Raw genomic sequence first — 27,305 nt, forward strand, 5'->3', positions numbered from 1 at the left:
TGAATATCCCTAAACAACATTTAAATTATCCTATATTCGGTTACGACTGCGCATGGCTAAGGAGAAACTATACCATTGAAAATACATCTGCTTCTCATAGGAACGTTTGGGAATTGATCTTGTCTTTTCTTATATTTCCTTTATTCTCTATTCTTCTAGGTTTACTCAATCTATGCCTCCCTAGACTCTCGTCCTCATATGACTCTAGCTGACTTTCTCCTCATAGACATCCGTCCGTGTATGTTCCTGACTGATGTTATTCCTGTAAACATCCGTCCTCAAATCACCAAAGACATCTTTCTCAGAGGATTTGTGCTGGTGTTGTCATTATAACAATTATTGTCTTTATATGACCCTGATTTCTTCTAAAAACTTATCTTCATATACGATTTCTGCATATGACAAAGCATATTGCTTAATCATCTTTTAACCTGTCCTCAAATTACCCGAGCTGTTTTGAGGATGCAAAGTATAGTTTGTCATTTGAAATTCTATTGACTATTTTTCATTTTTATGTTTTCTCTTTGAACATAGCTCAAGAGAAAAAAGTCGTACATTTTTTAAACATTTACATGACAACGTTAAAAATTAAAAATTAGAACCGTGATTCAACGTACGATAAATGACACATAGCGAGTGACCATTACGTAATTGTTGTAAACATAGTAATGGTAGCGACTGATTGATAAAATGCTGCTCAAATAAATAATATACATTGTCGATTAAGAATAAATCATTGATTATCATTTAGAACAATAAACGTGCGTAGCGAATTTAAATATATAAACATCACATTTAGTAGAAGACATAGTTTTTCAGACAAGATCATAATGTAACAATACATTATATACTTTTCTTCTCCTTTAAATTTGACTTTCCGTGTGATAACGTTTTAATGTGTTCCACATTATCCCCTATGCATAGAAAATATACTAACGGAAAAAGACACTGTACATTGGTATAGTACGCTATAACTAAGGAGGTGTATCAGAAATCGCGGTCTTATCCTACCTTGATTTAACACCAGCTCAATTGATACAGTTATTTCATCAGCAGCGTCTTGGATGGAGATCAGTTTTCACAGACTTTCTCTAAATAAAGTTCAGATCATCAACACCGTGTATGTCCACCATTGAAGTCGATGCATGCTTGACAACTATGTCTCATTGATGCGACAAGAGTGCTGAAAATTGCCTGTGGAATGCCATTCCATATTCTCACAAGCGCACTGACAGGTCAGGTAACATCAACGGCTGATTTTGAAGGCGACGCAAGTAATGCTGTATATCATCTTATAAGTGATGTATAGGCGACACATCTGGTGACTTTGAAGACCAGGGCAGCACATTAACATTGTTCTGGATCAAGAAGTCGGTGACGGCCTGCGCGACGTGCTAGCGAGCGTTAGAATTTTGCAGCATGGCGTTTCGTTGCTGTACAAATGGAAGGCCGGATGGTTTCCTCACAATATCTAATGCCTGTAAGTGTGCCGTCCACAACCACAAGAACTGTTCTGCCACGGAATGAGATGCCAACCCACACCACGATACTACCTCCGCCGAAAGGATGTCGTTGAGTCATATAACTGTCATGGAAACATTCACCAACACGACGATGAAGTGTGTTTGTCGTCTACACCAGGCTAAACGTGTTACATGATGACGTTGCTGGAGAATCGAACGTATGGCTGGACGTCGTTAACGTATGCCTCGTTCGAGCAATCGATTACGTACCGTTCGTGGACTAAATCTTCATGTGATACGTATATGTAGTGGTCCCAAACTGTTGTTACCGCCAATACAAGGCGTCTACAGTATTTCAGCGCAGTATCTTACAGTTTTATTCAACCTTTGCAAGGCGTATTATAGACGTTATTACACAATGCTTATACATAAGTTTGTGCGGCAAACGTGTTTGCGATTGACAGGTGACCGAAAAAGAACGTGAACACGAAGACGTGGGCCAGACAGACAATAACCTATTTAACACATACACAGACCATTGTACATGACGTATAAAGGCATACATAACTTACCCATGTAGAGTTTTAAGATTTAATTAATAGAATTGAGCAATACATAAACATTTTAACGCATGCATAGTTTCTTTTTTCCGCTTATAAATATCAAACGTTTCACCATTTGTTTGCGCGCAACATTTAGTATTATACGACCTTAATTTTTTGATGATTTGGAATAACTAACAGACACTTTTATAGTGGTATCATACTGCAATGACACACCTAGAAAATGTACTACGATACATATCCAACTGTAATTGTACTGATAACCGGATAATCAGTTGTTGTGATGTGCGACAGGCAGGTGTATTTGAATAATATGTATTGTATGTTTTGACTTGTGGACGGAATTAATGCTTTCCTCACTTTTACCGACTCTCAACATCACTAAATGTGTCTGCATCATATTTGTTTATCTTTTTTTTTCTTCTTCTTCTTTCGTTAAATTCTTTTCTGGAATCGATTGATAATTGAAACAAAAGGAATAATTTTAGAGAGATATATATATCCCTTTACAACAGTATACTTTTTCTTCTATTTTCAATGAAAAAAAAATGTTTCAAATTTTTGCAACAAAACTAGTAAGCATCGCTTGGATTTAACTCTAAATGCGTTTTCATTGGCTGAAGGTGTGAAAATTGACTTATGTGAAATGTGATTAAATGAAAAATTTGACGCGGGAAGGCTTACATGTATAACGCTTAGATTAAGTTTGATGTAGCATTTATAATTTCAGAAAGTAAGGTTGACCAAGCATTTTAACACAGGGCTACCAAGTTATGTGTAGTATTTTATATCTCATTTCGGTTTATTGTTACTTATTGCTTTTCTTACCAAAAGTGATTTTTGTTGATATTTCTGTGAAATAATGTACTAAACGGAACTCTTGATTCGATTTTAGAAAATCATCAAAGTACAGAAAGGAAAATATGTCCGCAGAACACATCCTATCAACTTGTGGAATATAGCTGTTGTATAAAATGTCAAGAGAGAAATGCAGAAGTCGACTGTGGTAAGTTTTACTGTTACATAGTAACATAGAATATCATTTCGAGATAGTCATATCAAACAAAAAATAAGAACCTACAAATTTACAATCCAATTAAATAACACAAACAGCTGCGCTGTTTCTCCATGCCCCGTCGGTGAAACAAAGGGCTTAAGCTTTAAAATCTAGAATGTGACTATGAAAAACCAAAACTGATCAAACTAAATGTCAGAATTTAAATGGAAAAGAGAACTAGCCTCCAAAATCCAATCTTGTAACATTTATATATCTGATAGTTTTGAAATACACATTTTTTATATTCAAAACTGAGTCACTAGGTACATGAAATAGAATCTTTTTTTGAAAAAGTTAATTGAGGTACATGAAATAGCGTAATATTTTTGAATTTAAAGAAAATATTACATGAAAATATTTTCAAAACTAAATATCATAATAATGTGGAATTTTTATTTCAGCGAATGGTTTTTTAATAAATAGCATTATACCAACAATTACATATGTAACATACTAGAAATACTATCATGTGAAATTTTAATCAAAATGAAAAACAAGCATGATTTCATGGCAAAAACACACCTGGTCATTTTTGTAATATTACTATGCCGAAAACGCGAATGCCGTGGAATGTTCTGTTACTGAGAAATTGCGACTTTTCTGAAAAACACACCTTTGGCTAAGAGGCGTTGACCTCGTTTTCGGGCACCCAAGCCTGTGACGTCATAAGTTTCTTTTGTTGATGCAATCCTTTTCTGTGCTACATTGTTCATTCACTTCGAATTTGATTTATGATTCCGTTAACACGTCCTAACACTAACACAATATTTTTGAATTTAGTAAGAAAATATACAACTAAACAAATACTTGGGCGGTCGTTGGAAAATTATTCCTTTAATTTGAACGCCTAATTCGTAGTCGTGAATTGGTCACGGGAATTTTCATCCCGAGAAATTTCATAACTAATATATAGTATAAATATCATAATAATGTTATTCAATAAAGCTTCAATATTTCTCAGAATTTTTATTTCAGAATATCGAATGGTTTTTTAATAAAGGCTAGCATTATACCAACAATTACATATGTAATTCATACAGGATAGAAATATCCTATCATGTGAAATTTTAATCAAAATGAAAAACAAGCACGATTTCAGGTGAAAATGCGCAAAAACATGGCACGGTTTTTCGTATTATTATTTTTACTATTCTTTTTATAAAATTACTCTCAGGGTACACTTTAACAACAAACAAAAAATAAAGATATGATGGGAACGATTTCTCATTGACAACAAAATTGGTGTGCCTGAAAATTGAAAACAAAAAAGCTATTTGAACACGTTCTGTACTTTATGTGTCCACAATTGTTGGAACTATTAAGTAAATAATAATGAAAGTATTGTTCATGTATAGCGTTGTAGCAGGATACTATTTGTTTGTTGCAGAACCATACAGCTGTATTGGAATCCGTGCATGCTCGTCCCTACAGGAACCATCTCGACGTCTTGATCTCCATAACAGTCATATTTCCGCCCTTCCTTCTAATGTTTTCGATGGACTTGTTGATCTTGTTTTTCTCGACCTATCCTACAATAACATTTCAATTTTACGTCCAGATGTTTTCAATGGACTATTAAGTCTTACTCATATAAATCTGTCCTTTAATAACATTAGCTCTCTCTCCTATAAGGCGTTCAGGGGATTGACGAACCTTACTCATCTTAACCTGAACAGAAATAATATCGGCTTTCTTCCTCAAAATGTGTTCAAAGGACTGTTGAATCTTGCTGCTCTCAACTTGCATGATAATGAGATAGCTGATCTTCCATATAAAGTATTTGATGATGTTTCCTCACTAACTTATCTCTACCTCGGTTTGAACAACATACCAACCATTCGATCCATGGTGTTCAAGGAACTATCTGAACTGACTTATCTCGACTTGTCCGAAAATAAGATAACAATTCTGAATCAAAATGCGTTCAGAGGACTGTCGAATCTTTCTACTCTCTACCTGGATGGCAACGAAGTAACGAATCTTCAAAACAACGTGTTTGATGAGCTTTCCTCTCTAGATACTCTCACCTTGGACAGAAATAAGTTAGCAAGTCTCCCGGATAATATACTTAGCAAGCTGACGAATCTCAAAGTTTTGGGTTTGAGCAGAAATGAAATAGCCAATATCCCTTATATTGCATTGCCAAAACTCACAAAAATGTATCTTTTATTCAATAATATACATATTCTTCCTTTTAACATATTTCGTGAAGTTTCTAAACTTACTCTCCTTCAACTTGCTTATAATAACTTAGTAACTTTCCCATCTGATGTGTTCAATGGTTTGTCTGAACTAAGATATCTTTTTCTTAACAACAATGATATCACGGTTCTGCCACACAATGTCTTCGGAGAACTACCTAATCTTACATATCTCGACTTGTCCGATAATAAGATAGTGATAATACCAATTAATCTATTTATGGGACTGTCTAAGCTTATTTTCCTATACATGCACCATAACAAAATCGATAACCTCTCCTACGGTGTATTTTCTAGAATGGGTGTAGATGGCAAACGATATAACTGGGACAATAAGTCCACAGTTGAATCTGCTCCGCCTAACAACATTCAAAATCTGGACATATCCTACAATAGATTGACACATTTACCACGTTTACCGGATAACCTTTCACATCTAAACATCATCGGTAACAATATAGATGTGACAGAACGTATGTTTGAGGATTTGGATAATCTGAAGATGTTGTTCACTGATATCCCCTTTATGTGTTGTGTTAAGCCACCTTCAGTTGATGACAATAACTGCTTTAAAACAAAGTATTCATTATTGCAATGCAGGAATTATCCGGATCATTGTAAACCAGAAAATGATGCGATATCATCTTGTTTTGCCCTGATAGGTTCGACATTACAAAAAGTTTGTCTTTGGATAATAGGAATGTGTTCTTTAATTGGAAACTTAGCCGTAATAGTGTATAGACTTCACATCGACAAAGATAATATTACAACGAACTATTCGCTCTTCACTGTGAATTTAGCCATGTCTGATTTACTTATGGGTGTTTATCTATTCATAATAGGAGTTATTGATGTTTATTACGATGGTGTATACGCCTGGAACAACAATAGATGGAGGAACAGCGTTTTGTGTACAACAGCAGGTATCTTGTCGAGTGTGTCAAGTGAGATGTCGACATTCCTGATATTAATGGTTACCATTGACAGATTAATTGCCATCATGTTCCCTCTGTCCCGTCTCTCTCGGTGGAGAAATTCCCATAAACTGTCATTACTTGTGTTAGTTTCCTTATGGATAGTTTCAATCATTCTTGCAACCATCCCTATTGTAGCTAGTCAGTCTTACTTCAAAGGGGAATTCTACTCTCAGTCGAGTGTTTGTCTTGGCCTTCCTCTCACAGCAGAGCAGCGACCAGGCACTGAGTATTCATTCGCTGTATTTGTATGCCTCAACAGCGCCGTTTTTACCGTAATAGTCGTAGGTCAAATTTGTATCTGGAAAGGCATGAGGGAGAGTCGACGACGCATTTCATCATCACAGAATCGAGAACGAGAGACGGCTGTTGCAAGGACTCTTTTCTTCGTAGTAGCGACAGACTTTTGTTGTTGGTTTCCCATTGGTGTCATGGGTACGTTTGTGAGCGTTTCATTATATAGTTACACTATACTTAAAAAGGGGTTTATGATAATACTTTAGTCGTGTAAATGTTTGTGCACAAGATATGTCACAAACCCCTAACATATTTAGTTTATAGTTACAGCATAGCCGTACATTCCGATTTAAAAGGTTTATAATGTTATAGGTCATCGGTCAAACTTAAAGGTGAAAAGACACCTGACACGTTTTGAAATATAATCCATGTGTACAAGGTATTGCATGATCTTTGGAACTATTTATATCATATTCAGCATGTTATGTCACTTTTTGAGTCAAATGTCCACAATTGGCAACTTTTTAAAAACAAAGTTTCGGGCTTTTGTAAAAGATAACTTATAGACTCTGCACTATTCAGCTATATCGAAACTCCGACTTTGTTTTATTTCTATATCGCATCAAATAAAACATGGTCATACATATGTTTTTAATAAATATGATGCGGTGATTTTGACATAGATGATATCCAGGATTCTTCTACAGACAAAGCATGTCGTAAATGTCCTGAAAGATATATCGTTTGTTGTCCCTGACAAAGTTGTGATATAGTAATACAAGCAAATACAATGGATTTATTTCAGGAGTTGCATCAATGTGTGGGGTAGAAATCCCGAATGGAGTGTATGCCTGGGTGATGGTGTTCGTGTTGCCTATCAATGCCGCCATCAATCCGTTTCTGTACACTGCCACAGCTGTGTGGAGGAAACGACAAAGGGTAAGCTGATATTGATATCACAAAAAACAGCATACATTAGAATATATGTCCTTTTTTATTATACTAATTTTGACGGCGGGCGCTAGCTACTACGGAGCACTAGGTCTTATGTTTTTAACAAGGACCTCCGTGCCAATATAAAGACTTTGTGAAGCTTGCCCTTGTTTTAACCAATTTGCATTCGTTCGAGATTTTTTCGGTATATGCTCGTTTTTGGCGTTCCATGACTTAAAGTGTACCCTGAGATGTCAGCTATGTTGACCTTGAAAAATAGTTCTGCACATAAAATACACTATGCCGAAAACGCGAATGCCGTGGAATGTTCCGTTACTGAGAAATTGCGACTTTTCTGAAAAACACACCTTTGGCCGAGAGGCGTTGACCTCGTTTTCGGGCACCCAAACCTGTGATGTCATAAGTTCAACGCTTTTGTTGATGCAGCCATATTGTCTTTACTGTGCTACATGTGATTGTGATCTATTTTGGGATTTTCCGTGGTAATTTCTTTGTTTATTTACGTGAAAGTACTTCACATCTTCGCAATATCTAAGGTAGTGAACGAGGGGTCGGTGAATTAGCGCTTAAATCCGCTAAAATGGCTTCCTATCGAGGAGGGAAGCGGTGTGTATGGTTGTCCTAACACTAACACGGATGGGGTGTCGATGCATGACGTCGATAAATAAAACTGATTGTTGATTAAATAAAAGTATATTTGTTAGGTTGATATTTTGTTATTAATTCTACAAATAAACATTTTAAATTGATAGGCTAGCCTATGACTTGGGCGGTCAAAGGAATATTATTCCTTCGTAATCATGAACGCCTAATACTCGGAGAAGGCCTAGTCGTGAATGGGTCACGGGAATTTTCACCCCGAGAATTTTCATACTACTATTATATAGTATAGAATAGAATTATTAGAATTTATAGAATAGGTTATGTGTGTATGTTGTTTGTATAAGGTGTATTTGGTTTTTAGATCTTCCAGCAGACGATGTTGTTTAGTTATTAATTTTGCGATCGTAAAAATAACAATAAGATCACCAATCTTGATTTGAAAACACAGTTCACAGTGTAGAGATGTCATCTAAACTCATAATCACACCTGTGCCAGGTTAGGTAATTAGCACCTCTGTGGCTGGAAAAAACAATTGTGACACCTGTGAGGCGACACGCCTGTCGGCTAACAACAGACGCGTACCAGTGCTAGGGTAAAAACCAGTCAAATAATTGTTTAAACTTCTAAAACATCAAATTTTTATTATTAACACAGCGGAGGGTGTTATAATTGGTTGTTGACACCCTATCTATATATATCCATAGTGCTACGAAAATTCCCTGGAAAGAAAAATTCCCCTCGGACGAAACTTCTTCGGTAAGAAAATTCCCGACACCTCGTGAATGTATGCATGGTCTTGCACAAACGCGATTTCCCGACGTCAGAAATTGTTGATCGAGACTTGAAGATAGTAAAATTAGTCCAAAACCACACCCAATTTTATTTTGTTTCTTTGAAACGACGATTCACTGTTCGACTACTTTCACGACTACTGGTGAGACCCAGTGAAGTACGTGCCAATCTATGTTGCCCAAGCGATCGTCACTTTTCGAAGGGTCATTTTCCTCCTCACTTGATACATCGTCTTGTAATTCCAGTTCAAATCGGTAGGGCTGGATTCCGTCTTCAGACATATCATTCACACCATAATCAGACTCCTCAAAACTCATGCTCAAATCGCTCTCAGTTGCGGTGTCGTTGTCACTGTCAGTCATGTTGACTGCCATTTCTGTTGAACTTATGACGTCACGAGTAGAAGAGCCTCGATTCCGCGGAAATGACGATTCGGCTGATTAGGTCTGGGCGGACAGGTGAAAATCGACAACTTTGAGCTTTAATAACTCGACACTGGGGCGACGGATTTTGACGGGGTTTTCATTATTATTATTTTTACGGCATTCTTAACATGATATCTAAATATAAAATTACTCTCAGGGTACACTTTAATATTGACCCTTTTCCATTTTGTTGAAGATGTTAAAATCGATGACATCATCGGCACGACAAGGGCGTCTGCTGGCTGCCAATATCAATATTCAGACGTCAGTCGGCAGAGATGCTGTGAATAGTACTGATATTCAGACAACGTCAGTCGGCAGAGATGTTGTGGATAGTACTGATATTCAGACAACGTCAGTCGGCAGAGATGTTGTGGATAGTACTGATATTCAGACAACGTCAGTCGGCAGAGATGTGGCCAGTACCGATATTCAGACAACGCCAGTCGGCAGAGATGTTGTGGATAGTACCGATATTCAGACAGCGCCAGTCGGCAGAGATGTTGTGGCCAGTACCGATATTAAAACAACGCCAGTCGGCAGAGATGTTGTGACCAGTACTGATATTCAGACAACGCCAGTCGGTAGAGATGCTTTGGATAGTACTGATATTCAGACAACGCCAGTCGGCAGAGATGTTCTGACTAGTTCTAATGCTCAAACAACGTCAGTCGACAGCGAAACTGCGACAGAAAACACTCATCGATAGAGAACAAGTGTTGGAACGATTTCTGTCAGTACAGTCGATGCCACAGTGAGTAAATTGTAAATGTTCTGACATCCTTTACAGAAACATTTCACAACAATGGCCACATTTTGTAATTGCTTTTGAAATTTTGATGAAACTTTTGCGTCTGTGTCTGTGACAATTAAGTTGTATTTTAGAGAAACAAATATTTCTGGTGAGATAATGGTCATTTAAAATATCAGTAAGATGAGTTCAAATAGTATCGAAAACTATCCATTCCGGTCAAATCATTTACTAGCAATTATGTCCAGATACATAGAGAGTAAAGGTTTATCATTGTTTTTCTAAACAAAACTATTAGCTAATATTTAACAATTTCATTAAGCCAATGTATGAAACACGCAACGTTTTTTCTTATATATATATATATCCAAGTTTTGTAGTTTATATTAAAGATTGTCTGATTACAAACAACCCTAGAAAAGTTTTAAATGGGCTGAAAGGCTTACCGCAACGGTGGTTTTTTTTTAATTCGTATAGACTATATATTTGGTTGTATAATGTAATTTTGTGCTACTCTCATCCCGCATACTCTTACAGTCTTTGAAATACATTTTATTAACTGTGTTTATCGGATTGACTGAAAGTTATTTTCTCATTACTTCCACTTTTATTAAAGTAGGTTTACAATGGTTATTTGGTTTGTTACTTGTAATTACACAGTAACATGTATGAACTTAATAATCATTTTACAACAATTGCGAAAAATGATATCCGCGGTATCTATCACTATCGTTGGTCCGACCTAAAGAGCGCAATTGGTCTTACTCATGGAGGAAACTGGAGTACCCAGAGAAAACCGAGGTCGGGAAAATGATCAGATTCCTGTTTACAACAAATCGGGGAATCGAACCCTGGACACCGAGGTAAAGACATGTCTGTTAACACTGCGTCATTCGACCAAATATGATTGTAATTGGACTTGTAATTACAGCTTTGTTTCAAAATAAAATTCAGATGTAGACGTTTTGTTTGTTTATGAAAGGGGATCCAGGATCATATGAAGACGGCGTCAGCGCATGTTTGGCCAATGACGGACAGTTTGATAGTGTCATCAAACAGAGGTATAATTACCTGGTCAAGCGATACTTAGTTCGCATGGCAAACCGTTGAACTGGCTCTATGTCGCCATCTTTACACATTTAAAAAATCAGTCATCATCAAACGAATCGAATTTGACCAAATTGGTCTGGTGAATCTGTGTGTGAAGTTATTGCTATTTGGGCATAGAGAGTCGGACAGGGAGAGAGCCAAAAATAGTTTAGAGGTAAAACACTAGAAAATCCTTCGATCATGTTTGGTGTCAGGCATTGTTCTGTGAAAGGAACACATTTATTTATGATTGATACGTCCGAGTCCTCTGAGAATTCTCCTCGTGTATCTGAACGACGGAACTCAATAGGAGAGATAATGGTAAAATCTTTTCTCTTATGTGGACATTCCATTGTTTTTTTTTTCAAACTTTGTCAAGAGCATCCGTTGGTGAAGCAGATTAAGTTTCATAAACAAAGGGTTTGACAATCCTTGGATGTTGAATGCAAGAATTGTGTACATATTTGATAAGGATCTTCTTTGGAGTGGGGTAACTCAATTATAACATCTTTGCCCAAATAGGAATCGTAACGAAAGGATTTCCGAATGTCTTAATTTGAAAAAGACTCAATATTATGCGAACGGTGCTCAGTTTCCAAGAGGCAAGGAGCGTGGCCAAACTTATAGTGCTAAAGCTTCTGGGAATATAGTCATTGGACCAATTTCGGACTAGACCATTGTTGCGTGATTGAGTGAGTGAGTGAGTGGACTCAACATTGTACAAGCATGTTATATTGGGTCTTAAGGGCCTGAAAGACAGGACTCGGTTGGAAATATCGTGGTAAAACTCTCCTTTTAAAGAAATTACCGGATTTTGTCCATAATTTGTTTAGAACGCCCTTGGGTGAAGCATTTTCATTCTCATGAACCGAACGTTTTACCATCATTGGGTACAGGCAAGTCCTTAAAATTGTCTTTCGTTAAGAATGAAAGAATTTTGACAGAATTTGATTTTAAAAAATCATTGAATCATCTATTTATAATTATTCAATAAATGAGTGTCTACATCATGAACGTCAAAATAACAAATTTTCAAAATAGAAATTAACATTTAATGACTGGAAAAATCCACATGATATGACACTTCAATAAGATAACTGATGATTATGTATGCAAATCTAGTTGCTCTATAAGCTTAGGACTGTGATAACACAAGGTTCGTCGATGCGGATTCCAACCTGGCCGTCCAAGAAGAAATGAATATAGGGATTCTTCACACACAGGTAATTTCCCGGAACAATTTCCTGTCAGCGGAAGTAGGGAGTCGGATCATCATAGTCCAGGTAGAATGCTGCCATCATCTCTTTGTCTGTCTTGTCCTGGAATATTTACAAAACATCTTCTCTGTATTAACTATACATTTTTCAAACAAAACAAACAAATACCGCTCCGCATGTGAAAGAATCAGAAAAATATATCTAGATAGATGTGTTCTGAAAATAAACAATGTCAAGGATGCGAGTTGAAGAAAGAAATCTGTCATAAAATATGTCGCGAGGAGGGGGAGTCATTGGTTGTAAAAATACATGGCTGGCTTTGCGAATGGTATCAATGTTAAATAAAAAACACATACCTGGATGAAGACACAGTGACGAATTGGATATGGATGTTCCCTTGAGATGTACGCCAATAAGACCCTCTTCGATCCAAACGTTTCCGATACCTGTTTAAATTCATCCAGGATGTCATATTGAGGAAACACTTTCTTAGCCTCGTTCCAAGCTTTCTTCATGTCTTTAAACAGCTTATAACCCGAATTGTTATTTAGGTCACTCAGTGACAGTTTGCTGAGATCGATAGATGTCACATTTTTACCTTTTAGATGTCGATATTGTGGTAACGTGGGTTGCCTGGAAATCCTTACATATATCTCGATGTGTCGACTTCCAGTTCCTTTTTTGACACTTCCAGAAACAGTACAATACCTGGAAACATCCGGTACATCTCTTGAGGTTGGGGGCCCTTTGTTGGCATTCCTCACATTGCTGATCCATCCCTGATGTGGAGTTTGTCTGTTAAAGTCACTGGTAGGGAATGGTTGCTGTGCGAAAATATGACTAAGGACATTATTCAGCTTGTTTTATTGAAGTATCAGCCCAAACATGAGGCGGTTGTGGAGGCTGAAATGTAGGCACAGGATAATGCCTTGGCTAGGAGTAGAGGTGGGACGATTTTTTTCGTTGTACTCTGATTCACTACGTTATTTCAGAATTATTTATAATTTCACACAATAGGTCACATAAGACAATGTTATATCTTATTCTCAGAACCATACACTATGTCAGTCCATAAAAATAGATCTCCATCACTTACAGACGTTTTACATCAAATTTGGTCAAAATCAAAATTACATTATTGGACTAAAGGATTTCTGTCCAATGGGAGGTTGTGGGTTGGAAGTTTGGGTTCTTTTGGAAAAAAATTAATCAGTATCTGGTCAAATCTCCTCTCGAAACTCGCGTGTATATGGTCTGTTGTCGCATTTTCATTTGGACTCAAAATTGTTACAAATGTAAATGCCACGCCGCGTTTTCAAATACAGTAAGTGTTATGCTGAAGATCCATATCTATTCATGGGCTGGAGTTACAGTGAAAAGTGTACCTTTATGTTGCATGAGTCGTATTTCAAATGCAGGCAATTTACAAGCGTATCAATAGACTAGACATTGCATTCAATGTACATATAGTTATTACCAGATCTACCGGGTATTAAAACCATAACTTGGTTTTGATATAACTTGTACAGCAGTCATCTAAGCCACAGTGTAGTGTTTCTTGTCTTTCTGTATTCACTGTGTACTACCACCACCCCGAGGTCGCTAAAGCCACGTGAAAATAGGACCAGGTAGATGAAAAACTAACTCAGAGGTACAACAATGGATTCTATTCATTGTTTACAGTCACCACAAGGCTTACGTAAACTTGTTCATTCTAAAAAGACAAATTCGTTGCATGTGCTCTTTTAAAACATTGAGATATTATAAATGATACCAGTACAACAAACTGATGGATCTCATACCCATAAGTGTATAGTTATAATAAAAAGCTCACCCGTTTATCTGTGTCCACCCCGCCTCACGTTAGTACAAAACATGCACGGATTGACTTGGAAGATACCATGTACAAATTACAACGGGGAAGCTAGGATATTCAGGCACATTCAACATTCCTCATTTATTCAACACGAGACTACAGCATTATATTGAAATTAATGTCAAATTTTGGTCGAATTTCATAAAGATTCACAATCAGTTGAAAGTATTTCGTGTCCATACAACGAATTTCCCCCTAATACATGTACAATGGGCATGTCCCACGTTAAACGGTCTTGTAGGGGGAAGTTTTGATGTCGTTGATACGAGTTCAGCATATACTTCAACACTGATCAATTGGTCACTAATAATTTTTTTATAAAATCGTGGGATGTTTTACATCAATTATGGAAAAAGACAACGTCTTGAAAAGATAACTAACACGGAAAAAATACACTTGCATAATACAACTGGAACTTTCCATATTTGATTCTCCAGAGAATACATGAGAAATGCTAAGAGAGCCACTATCATCTTCTTCCAATTCTAGTGTATTTCACCATGAAAGGTGTTAGTTACAGACAGCACTGTTTACATTTGATAACGTCCAAGTTAAAGACAGTCTTATCAACATTTTATAACGTCCGAGTTAAAGACATTCTTATCTACATTATATAACGTCCGAGTTACAGACTGTCATATTTACCTTTTATAACGTCCGAGTTACAGTCTTATTTACATTTTATAACGTCCGAGTTAAAGAAAGTCTTATCAACATTTTATAACGTCCGAGTTAAAGACAGTCTTATCAACATTATATAACGTCCGAGTTAAAGACAGTCTTATCAACATTTTATAACGTCCGAGTTAAAGACAGTCTTATCAACATTTTATAACGTCCGAGTTAAAGACAGTCTCATATACATTATATAACGTCCGAGTTACAGACAGCCCTATCTACATTTTATAACATCTGAGTTACAGACAGTCCCATCTACATTTTATAACGTCCGAGTTACAGACAGTCCTATCTACATTTTATAACGTCCGAGTTACAGACAGTCCTGTGTACATTTTATAGCGTCAGAATTAGCAACGCGAAATTTTGAGATAGCAACTCGAAATTTAGAGATAGCAACTCGAAATTTCGAGTTAGTACTCCGAAAATTTGCGTTAGTTTATTCGAAATTTCTACTTACTAACTCAAAATTTCGGATTACTAACTCAAAATTTTTAGTTGCTATCTCGAAAATTCGGGTTAAAATAAAACAACGTGGCCGGAATACGCTTCCGTATGTTGGTGCACTGATGTATTCTAATAAATTGCAATAAACAAATGAAATTTCTGAAATCAACTATTTTATTTATGAATTAACAATGTAACAATGCTATATAATAAACATTAGTATTCCTCTAATTGAACACGATAATATCAAAATCACAACAACAAAAATGTGATCAGAAGCTATAATAGGTCGATCTTCGGTCGTTACAATGTGCAAGTTTATAAATTTACCTGCATTACATTATAAACGAAGCGTGATATTATCCATCATGCCCGCTGTGTTATGTCCATATAAATATTACAATAACTGGTATTAACTCCATTGCATCACTGTTAATGATATTTTGATGTAGGCCAGGTTTAATGTTGCCGATTTTGAATAGTATTTTTGGCAGTATTCGCGAATTAAATGATTACATAATAAGTTATTTGTTATATAATTCATCATTGAATATTAGTATATATGTGCGTTACTTATATAAGATTCAAAACTTTGACAATGATGAATGCTGTTTTTGATAGAAAACAGAAAAAAATATCCAAAATGAAAACGTTTCCAGCAGCAAAATACACCAAAGGATTGCTATCTTGTACAAAGTCTCGAAAATTCATTTTGTTGTAATGCTCTGAAAAACCGTGAAATCTGTAAAACCTGATAACTTCTTCACCGCAAAAGGCAACAATTTAAGTCGTAATATAATACTGCTTGAATAAGAAAAAATATAGCTCAAAATTTCAATTCTATCATGTAGTCAAATTTATTTGTTTAGATAAGACCTTTCAGATAACGCGTTGTGGTGGAAACAAAAATAATATGTGTCCCCCTATCGAGCGTCTAATTGTCTCACCGTGTCTCTACGTGCGGGTGTTAGTGATGAACTAAGTGTCTGATCACTTGTCTCACTTTGTCTACGTGCGGATGTTAGTGATGAACTAAGTGTCTGATCCCTTGTCTCACTGTGTCTACGTGCGGGTGTTAGTGATGAACTAAGTGTCTGATCCCTTGTCTCACTGTATCTACATGCGGGTGTTAGTGATGAACCAAGTGTCTGATTGCCTCACTGTGTCTACTTGCGGGTGTTAGTGATGAACGAAGTGTCTGATCCCTTGTCTCACTGTGTCTACGTGCGGGTGTTAGTGATGACCCAAGTGTCTGATTATCACACTGTGTCTACGTGCGGGTGTTAGTGATGAATCTAGTGTCTGATTGCCTCACTGTGTCTACGTGCGGGTGTTAGTGATGAACCAAGTGTCTGATTGCCTCACTGTGTCTACGTGCGGGTGTTAGTGATGAACCAAGTGTCTGATTGCCTCACGTGCGGGTGTTAGTGATGAACTAAGTGTCTGATCCCTTGTTTCATTGTGTCTACGTGCGGGTGTTAGTGATGAACCAAGTGTCTGGTTGTCTCATTGTGTCTACGTGCGGGTGTTAGTGATGAACCAAGTGTCTGATCCCTTGTCTCACTGTATCTACATGCGGGTGTTAGTGATGAACCAAGTGTCTGATTGCCTCACTGTGTCTACGTGCGGGTGTTAGTGATGAACCAAGTGTCTGATCCATTGTCTCACTGTATTTACATGCGGGTGTTAGTGATGAACCAAGTGTCTGATTGCCTCACTGTGTCTACTTGCGGGTGTTAGTGACGAACGAAGTGTCTGATCCCTTGTCTCACTGTGTCTACGTGCGGGTGTTAGTGATGAACTAAGTGTCCAATTGTCTTACTGTGTCTACGTGCGGGTGTTAGTGATGAACCAAGTGTCTGATCCCTTGTCTCACTGTATCTACATGCGGGTGTTAGTGATGAACCAAGTGTCTGATTGTCTTACTGTGTCTACGTCCGAGTGTTAGTGATGAACCAAGTGTCTGATTGTCTCACTGTGTCTACGTCCGGGTGTTAGTGATGACCCAAGTGTCTGATTATCACATTGTGTCTACGTGCGGGTGTTAGTGATGAACCATGTGTCTGATTGTCTTAATGTGTCTACGTCCGAGTGTTAGTGATGAACCAAGTGTCTGATTATTTCACTGTGTCTACGTGCGGGTGTTAGTGATGACCCAAGTGTCTAATTGTCTCAATGTGTCTACTTGTGGGTGTTAGTGATCACCCAATTGTCTGATCCCTTGTCTCACTGTGTCTACGTGCGGATGTTAGTGATGAACGAAGTGTCTGATCCCTTGTCTCACTGTATCTACATGCGGGTGTTAGTGATGAACCAAGTGTCTGATTGTCTCACTGTGTCTACGTGCGGGTGTTAGTGATGACCCAAGTGTCTGATCACTTGTCTTACTGTGTCTACGTCCGGATGTTAGTGATGAACTAAGTGTCTGATCCCTTGTCTCACTGTATCTACATACGGGTGTTAGTGATGAACTAAGTGTCTGATTGTCTTACTGTGTCTACTTGCAGGTGTTAGTGATGAACCAAGTGTCTGATCCCTTGTCTCACTGTGTCTACGTGCGGGTGTTAGTGATGAACTAAGTGTCTGATTGTCTTACTGTGTCTACTTGCGGGTGTTAGTGAGTGTCTGGTTGATTGTGTCTACGTCCGGATGTTAGTGATGAACTAAGTGTCTGATCCCTTGTCTCACTGTATCTACATACGGGTGTTAGTGATGAACTAAGTGTCTGATTGTCTTACTGTGTCTACTTGCGGGTGTTAGTGATGAACCAAATGTCTGATCCCTTGTCTCACTGTGTCTACGTGCGGGTGTTAGTGATGAACTAAGTGTCTGATTGTCTTACTGTGTCTACTTGCGGGTGTTAGTGATGAACCAAGTGTCTGGTTGTCTCATTGTGTCTACGTGCGGGTGTTAGTGATGAACCAAGTGTCTGATCCCTTGTCTCACTGTATCTACATGCGGGTGTTAGTGATGAACCAAGTGTCTGATCACTTGTCTCACTGTGTCTACGTGCGGGTTTTAGTGATGAATCAAGTGTCTGATTGCCTCACTGTGTCTACGTGCGGGTGTTAGTGATGAACCAAGTGTCTGATCCATTGTCTCACTGTATTTACATGCGGGTGTTAGTGATGAACCAAGTGTCTGATTGCCTCACTGTGTCTACTTGCGGGTGTTAGTGATGAACGAAGTGTCTGATCCCTTGTCTCACTGTGTCTACGTGCGGGTGTTAGTGATGAACTAAGTGTCCGATTGTCTTACTGTGTCTACGTGCGGGTGTTAGTGATGAACTAAGTGTCCGATTGTCTTACTGTGTCTACGTGCGGGTGTTAGTGATGAACCAAGTGTCTGATCCCTTGTCTCACTGTATCTACATGCGGGTGTTAGTGATGAACCATGTGTCTGATTGTCTTAATGTGTCTACGTCCGAGTGTTAGTGATGAACCAAGTGTCTGATTATTTCACTGTGTCTACGTGCGGGTGTTAGTGATGACCCAAGTGTCTAATTGTCTCAATGTGTCTACTTGCGGGTGTTAGTGATCACCCAATTGTCTGATCCCTTGTCTCACTGTGTCTACGTGCGGATGTTAGTGATGAACGAAGTGTCTGATCCCTTGTCTCACTGTATCTACATGCGGGTGTTAGTGATGAACCAAGTGTCTGATTGTCTCACTGTGTCTACACGGGTGTGTGATACAAGTGTCTGATCACTTGTCTTACTGTGTCTACGTCCGGATGTTAGTGATGAACTAAGTGTCTGATCCCTTGTCTCACTGTATCTACATACGGGTGTTAGTGATGAACTAAGTGTCTGATTGTCTTACTGTGTCTACTTGCGGGTGTTAGTGATGAACCAAGTGTCTGATCCCTTGTCTCACTGTATCTACATACGGGTGTTAGTGATGAACTAAGTGTCTGATTGTCTTACTGTGTCTACTTGCGGGTGTTAGTGATGAACCAAATGTCTGATCCCTTGTCTCACTGTGTCTACGTGCGGGTGTTAGGGATGAACCAAGTGTCTGATCCCTTGTCTCACTGTGTGTACGTGCGGGTTTTAGTGATGAACGAAGTGTCTGATTGTCTCACTGTGTCTAAGTGCGGGTGTTAGTGATGACCCAAGTGTCTGATCACTTGTCTTACTGTGTCTACGTCCGGGTGTTAGTGATGAACCAAGTGTATGATTGTCTCACTGTGTCTTCGTGCGGGTGTTAGTGATGAACCAAGTGTCTGATTATCTCACTGTGTCTACATGCGGGTGTTAGTGATGACCCAAGTGTCTGGTCCCTTGTCTCACTGTGTCTACGTGCGGGTGTCAGTGATGAACCAAATGTCTGATTGTCTCACTGCGTCTACGTGCGCTAGTGAGTGATGAACCATTACAATATGTAAAAAGTATATAGAGTTAAACTTGAAAAAGGTGATGACACAGAGGGCGGTTAAATATGTTTCAAAGTCAGTTTAAAACATTGACTTTATAACTTATGAGACTACCGGACATTTTCCGCAATCCAAAGATCGATCAGTCAAAATATATGCACCGTGGGGTTTAGAATTTGTGTCATTGCAAATCTATGTGCTATATCCAAAACATCCGAATATTTGATATCTCATTTATGTCTGCATGTGAGTGAGACTGAAACAGCACGTGGCTCTTTTTAACTGCAATTAAAACAAAACATGTATTGAAATACCAACTAATATTTCACGAAGATCGAACAATCACAAAAATCTTGACGCTAAATAAAATCATATTGTTAGCAGAATTCCACACCCCAATCAACAGACTAATCTCAATAAACTTTCAGCTAACACCCCTGCATACTCTAGTCTACATGTATTAAAAATCTGGATACTGAATATTTATATTTAGACAAACACCTAGATCATGATATAGATATAATAAAACAATTTTGAACGTCCGAGTAACAGACAGATCAATCTAGAACGTCCAATAACAGACATATCAATCTAGAACGACCCAGTAACAGACATATCAATCTAGAACGTCCGAGTAACAGACAGATCAATCTAGAACGTCCGAGTAACAGACAGATGGAATTTTCGAGTAACAGACAGATCCTCCAGAATGTCCGAGTAACACACAGATTAATCTAGAACGTCCGAGTAACAGACAGATCAATCTAGAACGTCCGAGTAACAGACATATCAATCTGGAACGTCCGAGTAACAGACAGATCAATCTAGAATGTCCGAGTAACAGAGATATCAATCTAGAACGTCCGATTAACAGACAGATCAATCTAGAATATCCGAGTAACAGACAGATAAATCTGGAACGTCCGAGTAACAGACAGATCAATCTTGAACGTCCGAGTAACAGACAAATCAATCTAGAACGTCCGATTAACAGCCATATCAATCTAGAACGTCCGATTAACAGACAGATCAATCTAGAACGTCCGAGTAACACACAGATCAATCTGGAACGTCCGAGTAACACACAGATTAATCTAGAACGTCCGAGTAACACACAGATCAATCAAGAACATCCAATAACAGACATATCAATCTAGAACGTCCGAGTAACAGACAGATCAATCTAGAACGTCCGAGTAACAGACATATCAATCTAGAACGTCCGAGTAACAGACACTAGAACATAACAGACAGATCAATCTAGAACGTCCGAGTAACACACAGATCAATCTAGAACGTCCGAGTAACAGACAGATCAATCTAGAACGTCCGAGTAACAGACAGATCAATCTAGAACGTCCGAGTAGAATGTCCGAGTAACAGAGATATCAATCTAGAACGTCCGATTAACAGACAGATCAATCTAGAACGTCCGAGTAACAGACAGATCTTGAACGTCCGAGTAACAGACATATCAATCTAGAACGTCCGAGTAACAGACATATCAATCTAGAACGTCCGAGTAACAGACAGATCAATCAAGAACGTCCGAGTAACACACAGATCAATCTAGAACGTCCAATAACAGACAGATCAATCTAGAACGTCCGAGTAACAGACATATCAATCTAGAACGTCCGAGTAACAGACAGATCAATCTAGAACGTCCGATAACAGACAGATCAATCTAGAACGTCCGAGTAACAGACAGATCAATCTAGAACGTCCGAGTAACACACAGATCAATCTAGAACGTCCGAGTAACAGACAGATCAATCTAGAACGTCCAATAACAGACATATCAATCTAGAACGACCCAGTAACACACATATCAATCTAGAACGTCCGAGTAACAGACAGATCAATCTAGAACGTCCGAGTAATTGACAGATCAATCTAGAACGTCCAATAACAGACAAATCAATCTAGAACGTCCGAGTAACACACAGATCAATCTAGAACGTCCGAGTAACACACAGATCAATCTAGAACGTCCAATAACAGACAGATCAATCTAGAACGTCCGAGTAACAGACAGATCAATCTAGAACGTCCGAGTAACACACAGATCAATCTAGAACGTCCAATAACAGACAGATCAATCTAGAACGTCCGAGTAACAGACAGATCATCGGTCTCAATAAATTTCAATATGATAAATTTAATCAAGTGTATTGAATTTTGCACCGAAATAACTTAAAATTAGACAAATATATACAATAGACATATCACAGCAAGCTTACATTCGTCACATTTCTTTGTGGCGATAAAAGGTCTACATTTTAAATTTTATCGATTTCGTTGCTGACATCATTCATATTCTCATCGGCATCGACACAGACGCCGCATTTGTTAACGCCAGTTGAAATACCCTTACATTGATAGCGGCTGACTCTAACGATTTTCCCCGCTACTTGAATAAGGTATATGGGTGTTTTATATCGGTATATGATAACTCTATGACTAGCACAAAAATATCAATATCTGAATCAATTTTAAATGCAAGTTTAAGACAGCCTACTGAAATGGTTTATGCGGTGTTGGAATAATTTATAAACCGACACACTAACGTATAGCATATTTCAGTCGTTCTAACGACATAGTCGCAATGTTGGAGGTTTGAGTGTACAAGCATGTTACACCTTGTCAACTATAGATCCGCAATCATACAGCGAGTCATTTTTCACCAATACAATAACAGAATTACAATAATACAATTTTGAATATCGAACTATAATGACACAACTAACGTTCTGTCGGTATTGTGCAATATTAGAATTTGGTCCCTTAAGCCTTCCATATATACAGAAGTAGGCCACTTTATTCTGACGGCGTTATACGTTATATGGCTTAAACAAATATTTGCGACTATTGTAGGTAATGCCTGTGTAAAAGACAAGTGTGGCCATTGTCGGCTTGTCACTTTCTTGTTGATAAGTTGGGAGTTGTAGACTATCGTGATTTCAACTCAGGTAAAATAACATTCGATTTACTGAAATATAAAGGTAATATCGCTTCAAAAACGTTAATATTTTTAATTTTTCTTAATATCAATTAAATATTTACTATTATTCAATATTCATAAAGTAACTACTAGTCAAGCGTCAAATATATCCAGATGTATTATCCATAAGTGATACTTCAGGAAACTTTATTTCCCTGTGGTTAAGGAGACGCTTTCGTTAATGGAACTTTACTATTGGTTTTTATCTAATGAAAAAGCTCCGGATGTTAGAAGTATTTGGTACTAGCTATTTGATAACTTAATGATGAATTCTAGAGCAACCACACATGAAATAAATAGATGATTAAAGCTAATGAAAATTCACACATGTATCACACTCTAGGCGAGCAAATATGAAGAAACACATCTGGATAATTTATTTTCATACGCGGATAATCACCAACATCGTAAACTATACAACAACATCTAAATTATCACATTATTCTTGAGCAATACCCCGATCATTAACAAAGGTAAATCAATACTTTTCTATGATAACGGAGATTTAAAACGCACCAGCTACCGAATTACTAACACGGACACTACCCATAATTTACTTTCCTATTGGACTGTGGCCAGCTTATAGAACAAGACAAATTGCTACCTGCACGTTGCACGGGCGCTCGTGTTCTGGAATGTAAAGAGTAATAACCAATTATAGGTACATAGCGTCTGTTTGATCTCTACCTATACATTCACTACACGTTTCCAGAACACGAGTACTTGTGGTAAGCAAGGTCATATATCGTAATAGTAATATGGCAATCTAGTTATACCATATTAAGACGAGTATGATAACCAGTTACACTAATTGTCAGAATATATCGTCATAATATCCGCGAAAAGTCTTTGAAAATCAAGTACACTTCATTATAAGTGTTGTCCATTCTTGTCTAGTGGGGGAATTGGCCGATCTAACAACGAAGAGACGTCTATTCCAAGACACGCGTACAAACAGAGACACGTCTACCTCGAGACACCTCTGTCCTCAGAGACAGAAAATATGTTGGAGGGTTCAGTTCCATCTGCATTCTTTCCGGTATCCACTCCGTATATTTCTATTGCGTTTGCCTTTTGAAGCTTTGAAATCAACCAGAAAATAAAAGAAAAAGACACAATTTGTACGATAGCTAGAATAGGACAGAACCATCTCAGCAACGTTGTTTGGGTATTGATGGCGCTGTACAAAGCGTCGTAACACGGACTTGTAAACACACTGTAGTCACTCACATTAGTTCCAAGCGTCACATTGACTTGGATGCATTTTTGTTCGTGACGTCTCCAATTCAACTCGCATCTACAACTGTCTAGCGCCATGGTGGAAATAGTCACAGAGAAGTTATATGTATCTGTTGGGTCGGTTATCCAATCACGATAACCATCCACTCCACAACATTTGAAATCTACCTGAATTTCTTTCCAGCATTCAAGCAGTTCTTTTTGCTCGTCCTCGTCCTGTTCGTTGCTGATCTGCCAGTGTGTATTACTCATGCTATTATGGAAAGTCTTGTCTTCTAATTTATTTTGATCGACTGCAGAAACTATGGCAGCTGATATTTCCAGCACTACTAGGACCACAAAGAAGATAACGAAGGGCCGGAGAGTAGGCGAGTTTTTGGCTTTGGATGTAGAACTTACGCCTAAAGCACATACACAAACGGTGAGGATGCCCGACGCAAGGACCAGGGAACTGGCGGCATTAATTTGATAATTCAAGAAACATTCGTTCACTGAATGTAATCGTACCAGGAGCCAGATGCTGATGCCCAGACATGCAAACCCTTCTGCTAAGTACACCAACAGGAATGCCAACATCAGACGCCTAAATAGTCTGGCCTTTTCTTTCAAACCCAAATGGGGTACTTTGGACTTCAACATGTTCTAATTTGGTTTTGGCGCGTGTTTATGTTGTCTTTTATGTCACAATAGCATATGCTCTGCAAATAAATGAATCAGAAAACGATATTTAGATATCGATAATTCTTCGCCTGAAATTTTATAATAAATAAATAAATTAAGTCGCAAAGACGGTTTAGTATTTTCACACTTTCAGAACTAAGAAAAGATATATTATTAATCTTTGATGAATTATTCTGGAGGCCATGTTTTAACCTTCAAAATCAACAGCCAAATAGTGATGACGTCATCAATACCATAACTTCATATGTATATCATATTCTGGAAACGACAAAGTTACATCACATGAATTTGTTCTGTATACAGCTCTTGTCAAATATATCAAAGAATATTTTTTCTGACTTGACTGTGACATTATACTTACTGAATTTACAGTGACATTATACCATCTGACTTGACTGTGACATTATACTATCTGACTTGACTGTGACATTATACTTACTGAATTTACTGTGACATTATACTTACTGAATTTACAGTGACATTATACTATCTGACTTGACTGTGACATTATACTATCTGACTTGACTGACATTATACTTACTGAATTTACTGTGACATTATACTTACTGACTTTACTGTGACATTATACTTACTGACTTTACTGTGACATTATACTTACTGACTTTACTGTGACATAATACTTACTGATTTTACTGTGACATTATACTGACTGACTTTACTGTGACATTATACTGACTTTACTGTGACATCATAATTACTGATTTTATTGTGACATCATACTTACTGACTTTACTGTGACATTATACTGACTGACTTTACTGTGACATCATACTAACTGACTTTATTGTGACATTATACTTACTGACTTTACTGTGACATTATACTAACTGACTTATTGTGACATTATACTGACTGACTTTACTGTGACATTCTACTGACTTACTTTACTGTGACATTATACTTACTGACTTGACTGCGACATTATACTGACTGATTCTACTGTGACTTTATACTTACTGACTTTACTGTGACATTATACTGACTGACTTTACTGTGACATCTGACTGACTTTACTGTGACATTATACTTACTGACTTTACTGTGACATTATACTTACTGACTTTACTGTGACATTATACTTACTGACTTTACTGTGACATTATACTTACTGACTTTACTGTGACATTATACTTACTGACTTGACTGTGACATTATACTTACTGACTTTACTGTGACATTATACTGACTTTACTGTGACATTATACTTACTGACTTTACTGTGACATTATACTTTACTGTGACTTTACTGACTTTACTTACTGTGACATTATACTGACTTTACTGTGACATTATATACTACTTTACTGTGACATTATACTTACTGACTTCATTGTGACATTATACTGACTGACTTTACTGTGACATTATATACTGACTGACTTTACTGTGACATTATACTGACTTACTTTACTGTCACATTATACTAACTGACATGACTGTGACATTATACTTACTAACTTTACTGTGACATTATACTGACTTTACTGTGACATTATACTAAATTTACTGTGATATTATACTGACTGACTTCACTGTGACATTATACTGACTTACTTTACTGTCACATTATACTAACTGACATGACTGTGACATTATACTTACTGACTTAACTGTGACATTATACTGACTTTACTGTCACATTATACTTACCGACTTGACTGTGACATCATACTTACTGACTTGACTGTGACATTATACTGACTGATTCTACTGTGACATTATACTTACTGACTTTACTGTGACATTATACTGACTGACTTTACTGTGACATTATACTTACTGACTTTACTGTGACATTATACTTACTGACTTTACTGTGACATTATACTTACTGACTTTACTGTGACATTATACTTACTGACTTTACTGTGACATTATACTTACTGACTTTACTGTGACATTATACTTACTGACTTTACTGTGACATTACTTTACTGTGACATTATACTGACTTTACTGTGACATTATACTTACTGACTGTGACATTATACTGTGACATGACATTATACTTACTGACTTTACTGTGACATTATACTTACTGACTTTACTGTGACATTATATACTGACTTTACTGTGACATATACTACTGACTTTACTGTGACATTATACTTACTGACTTTACTTACTGACTGACTACTGTGACTTTACTGTGACATTATACTTACTGACTTTACTGTGACATTATACTTATTGTGACACTACTGACTTAACTGTGACTTTATACTTACTGACTTTACTGTGACATTATACTGACTTTACTGTGACATTATACTTACTGACTTTATTGTGACATATTACTTACTGACTTTACTGTGACATTATACTGACTTTACTGTGACATTATACTTACTGACTTTATTGTGACATATTACTTACTGACTTTACTGTGACATTAAACTTACTGACTTTACTGTGACATTATACATACTGACTTGACTGTGAAATTATACTTACTGACTCTACTGTGACATAATACTTACTGATTATACTGTGACATTATACTGACTTACTATACTGTGACATTATATTTACTGACTTGACGGTGACATTATACTTTTACTGACTGTGACATTATACTTACTGACATTATACTTACTGAATTTACAGTGACATTATACTTACTGACTTTACTGTGACATTATAATTACTGACTTGACT

The 27,305-nt window shown here is 37.3% G+C and overlaps 2 protein-coding genes and 1 pseudogene across 2 annotated transcripts; 1 reads left to right on the top strand and 2 right to left on the bottom strand.

The window, feature by feature from the left end:
- Nucleotides 1-4,415: 4,415 nt before the first annotated feature.
- On the top strand, nucleotides 4,416-9,979 carry LOC132559773 (G-protein coupled receptor GRL101-like). The gene is made up of 4 exons (XM_060224399.1): nucleotides 4,416-5,147; nucleotides 5,283-6,693; nucleotides 7,301-7,434; nucleotides 9,467-9,979. The coding sequence occupies exons 1-4, from the start codon at nucleotides 4,416-4,418 to the stop codon at nucleotides 9,977-9,979; spliced, it is 2,790 nt and encodes a 929-aa protein (XP_060080382.1).
- Nucleotides 9,980-12,237: 2,258 nt separating this feature from the next.
- LOC132559749 (uncharacterized) lies at nucleotides 12,238-13,104 on the bottom strand (annotated as a pseudogene).
- Nucleotides 13,105-23,672: 10,568 nt separating this feature from the next.
- Nucleotides 23,673-24,584, bottom strand: LOC132559774 (tetraspanin-4-like). Its single transcript, XM_060224401.1, has one exon. It carries the CDS (start codon nucleotides 24,582-24,584, stop codon nucleotides 23,673-23,675), a length of 912 nt encoding a protein of 303 aa, XP_060080384.1.
- Nucleotides 24,585-27,305: the final 2,721 nt, after the last annotated feature.

This window comes from Ylistrum balloti, unplaced genomic scaffold (assembly GCF_031769215.1).
Source record: "Ylistrum balloti isolate Yb309-2 unplaced genomic scaffold, AGI_CSIRO_Ybal_v1 Utg370964, whole genome shotgun sequence".
In the NCBI taxonomy this organism is placed as follows: domain Eukaryota; kingdom Metazoa; phylum Mollusca; class Bivalvia; order Pectinida; family Pectinidae; genus Ylistrum; species Ylistrum balloti.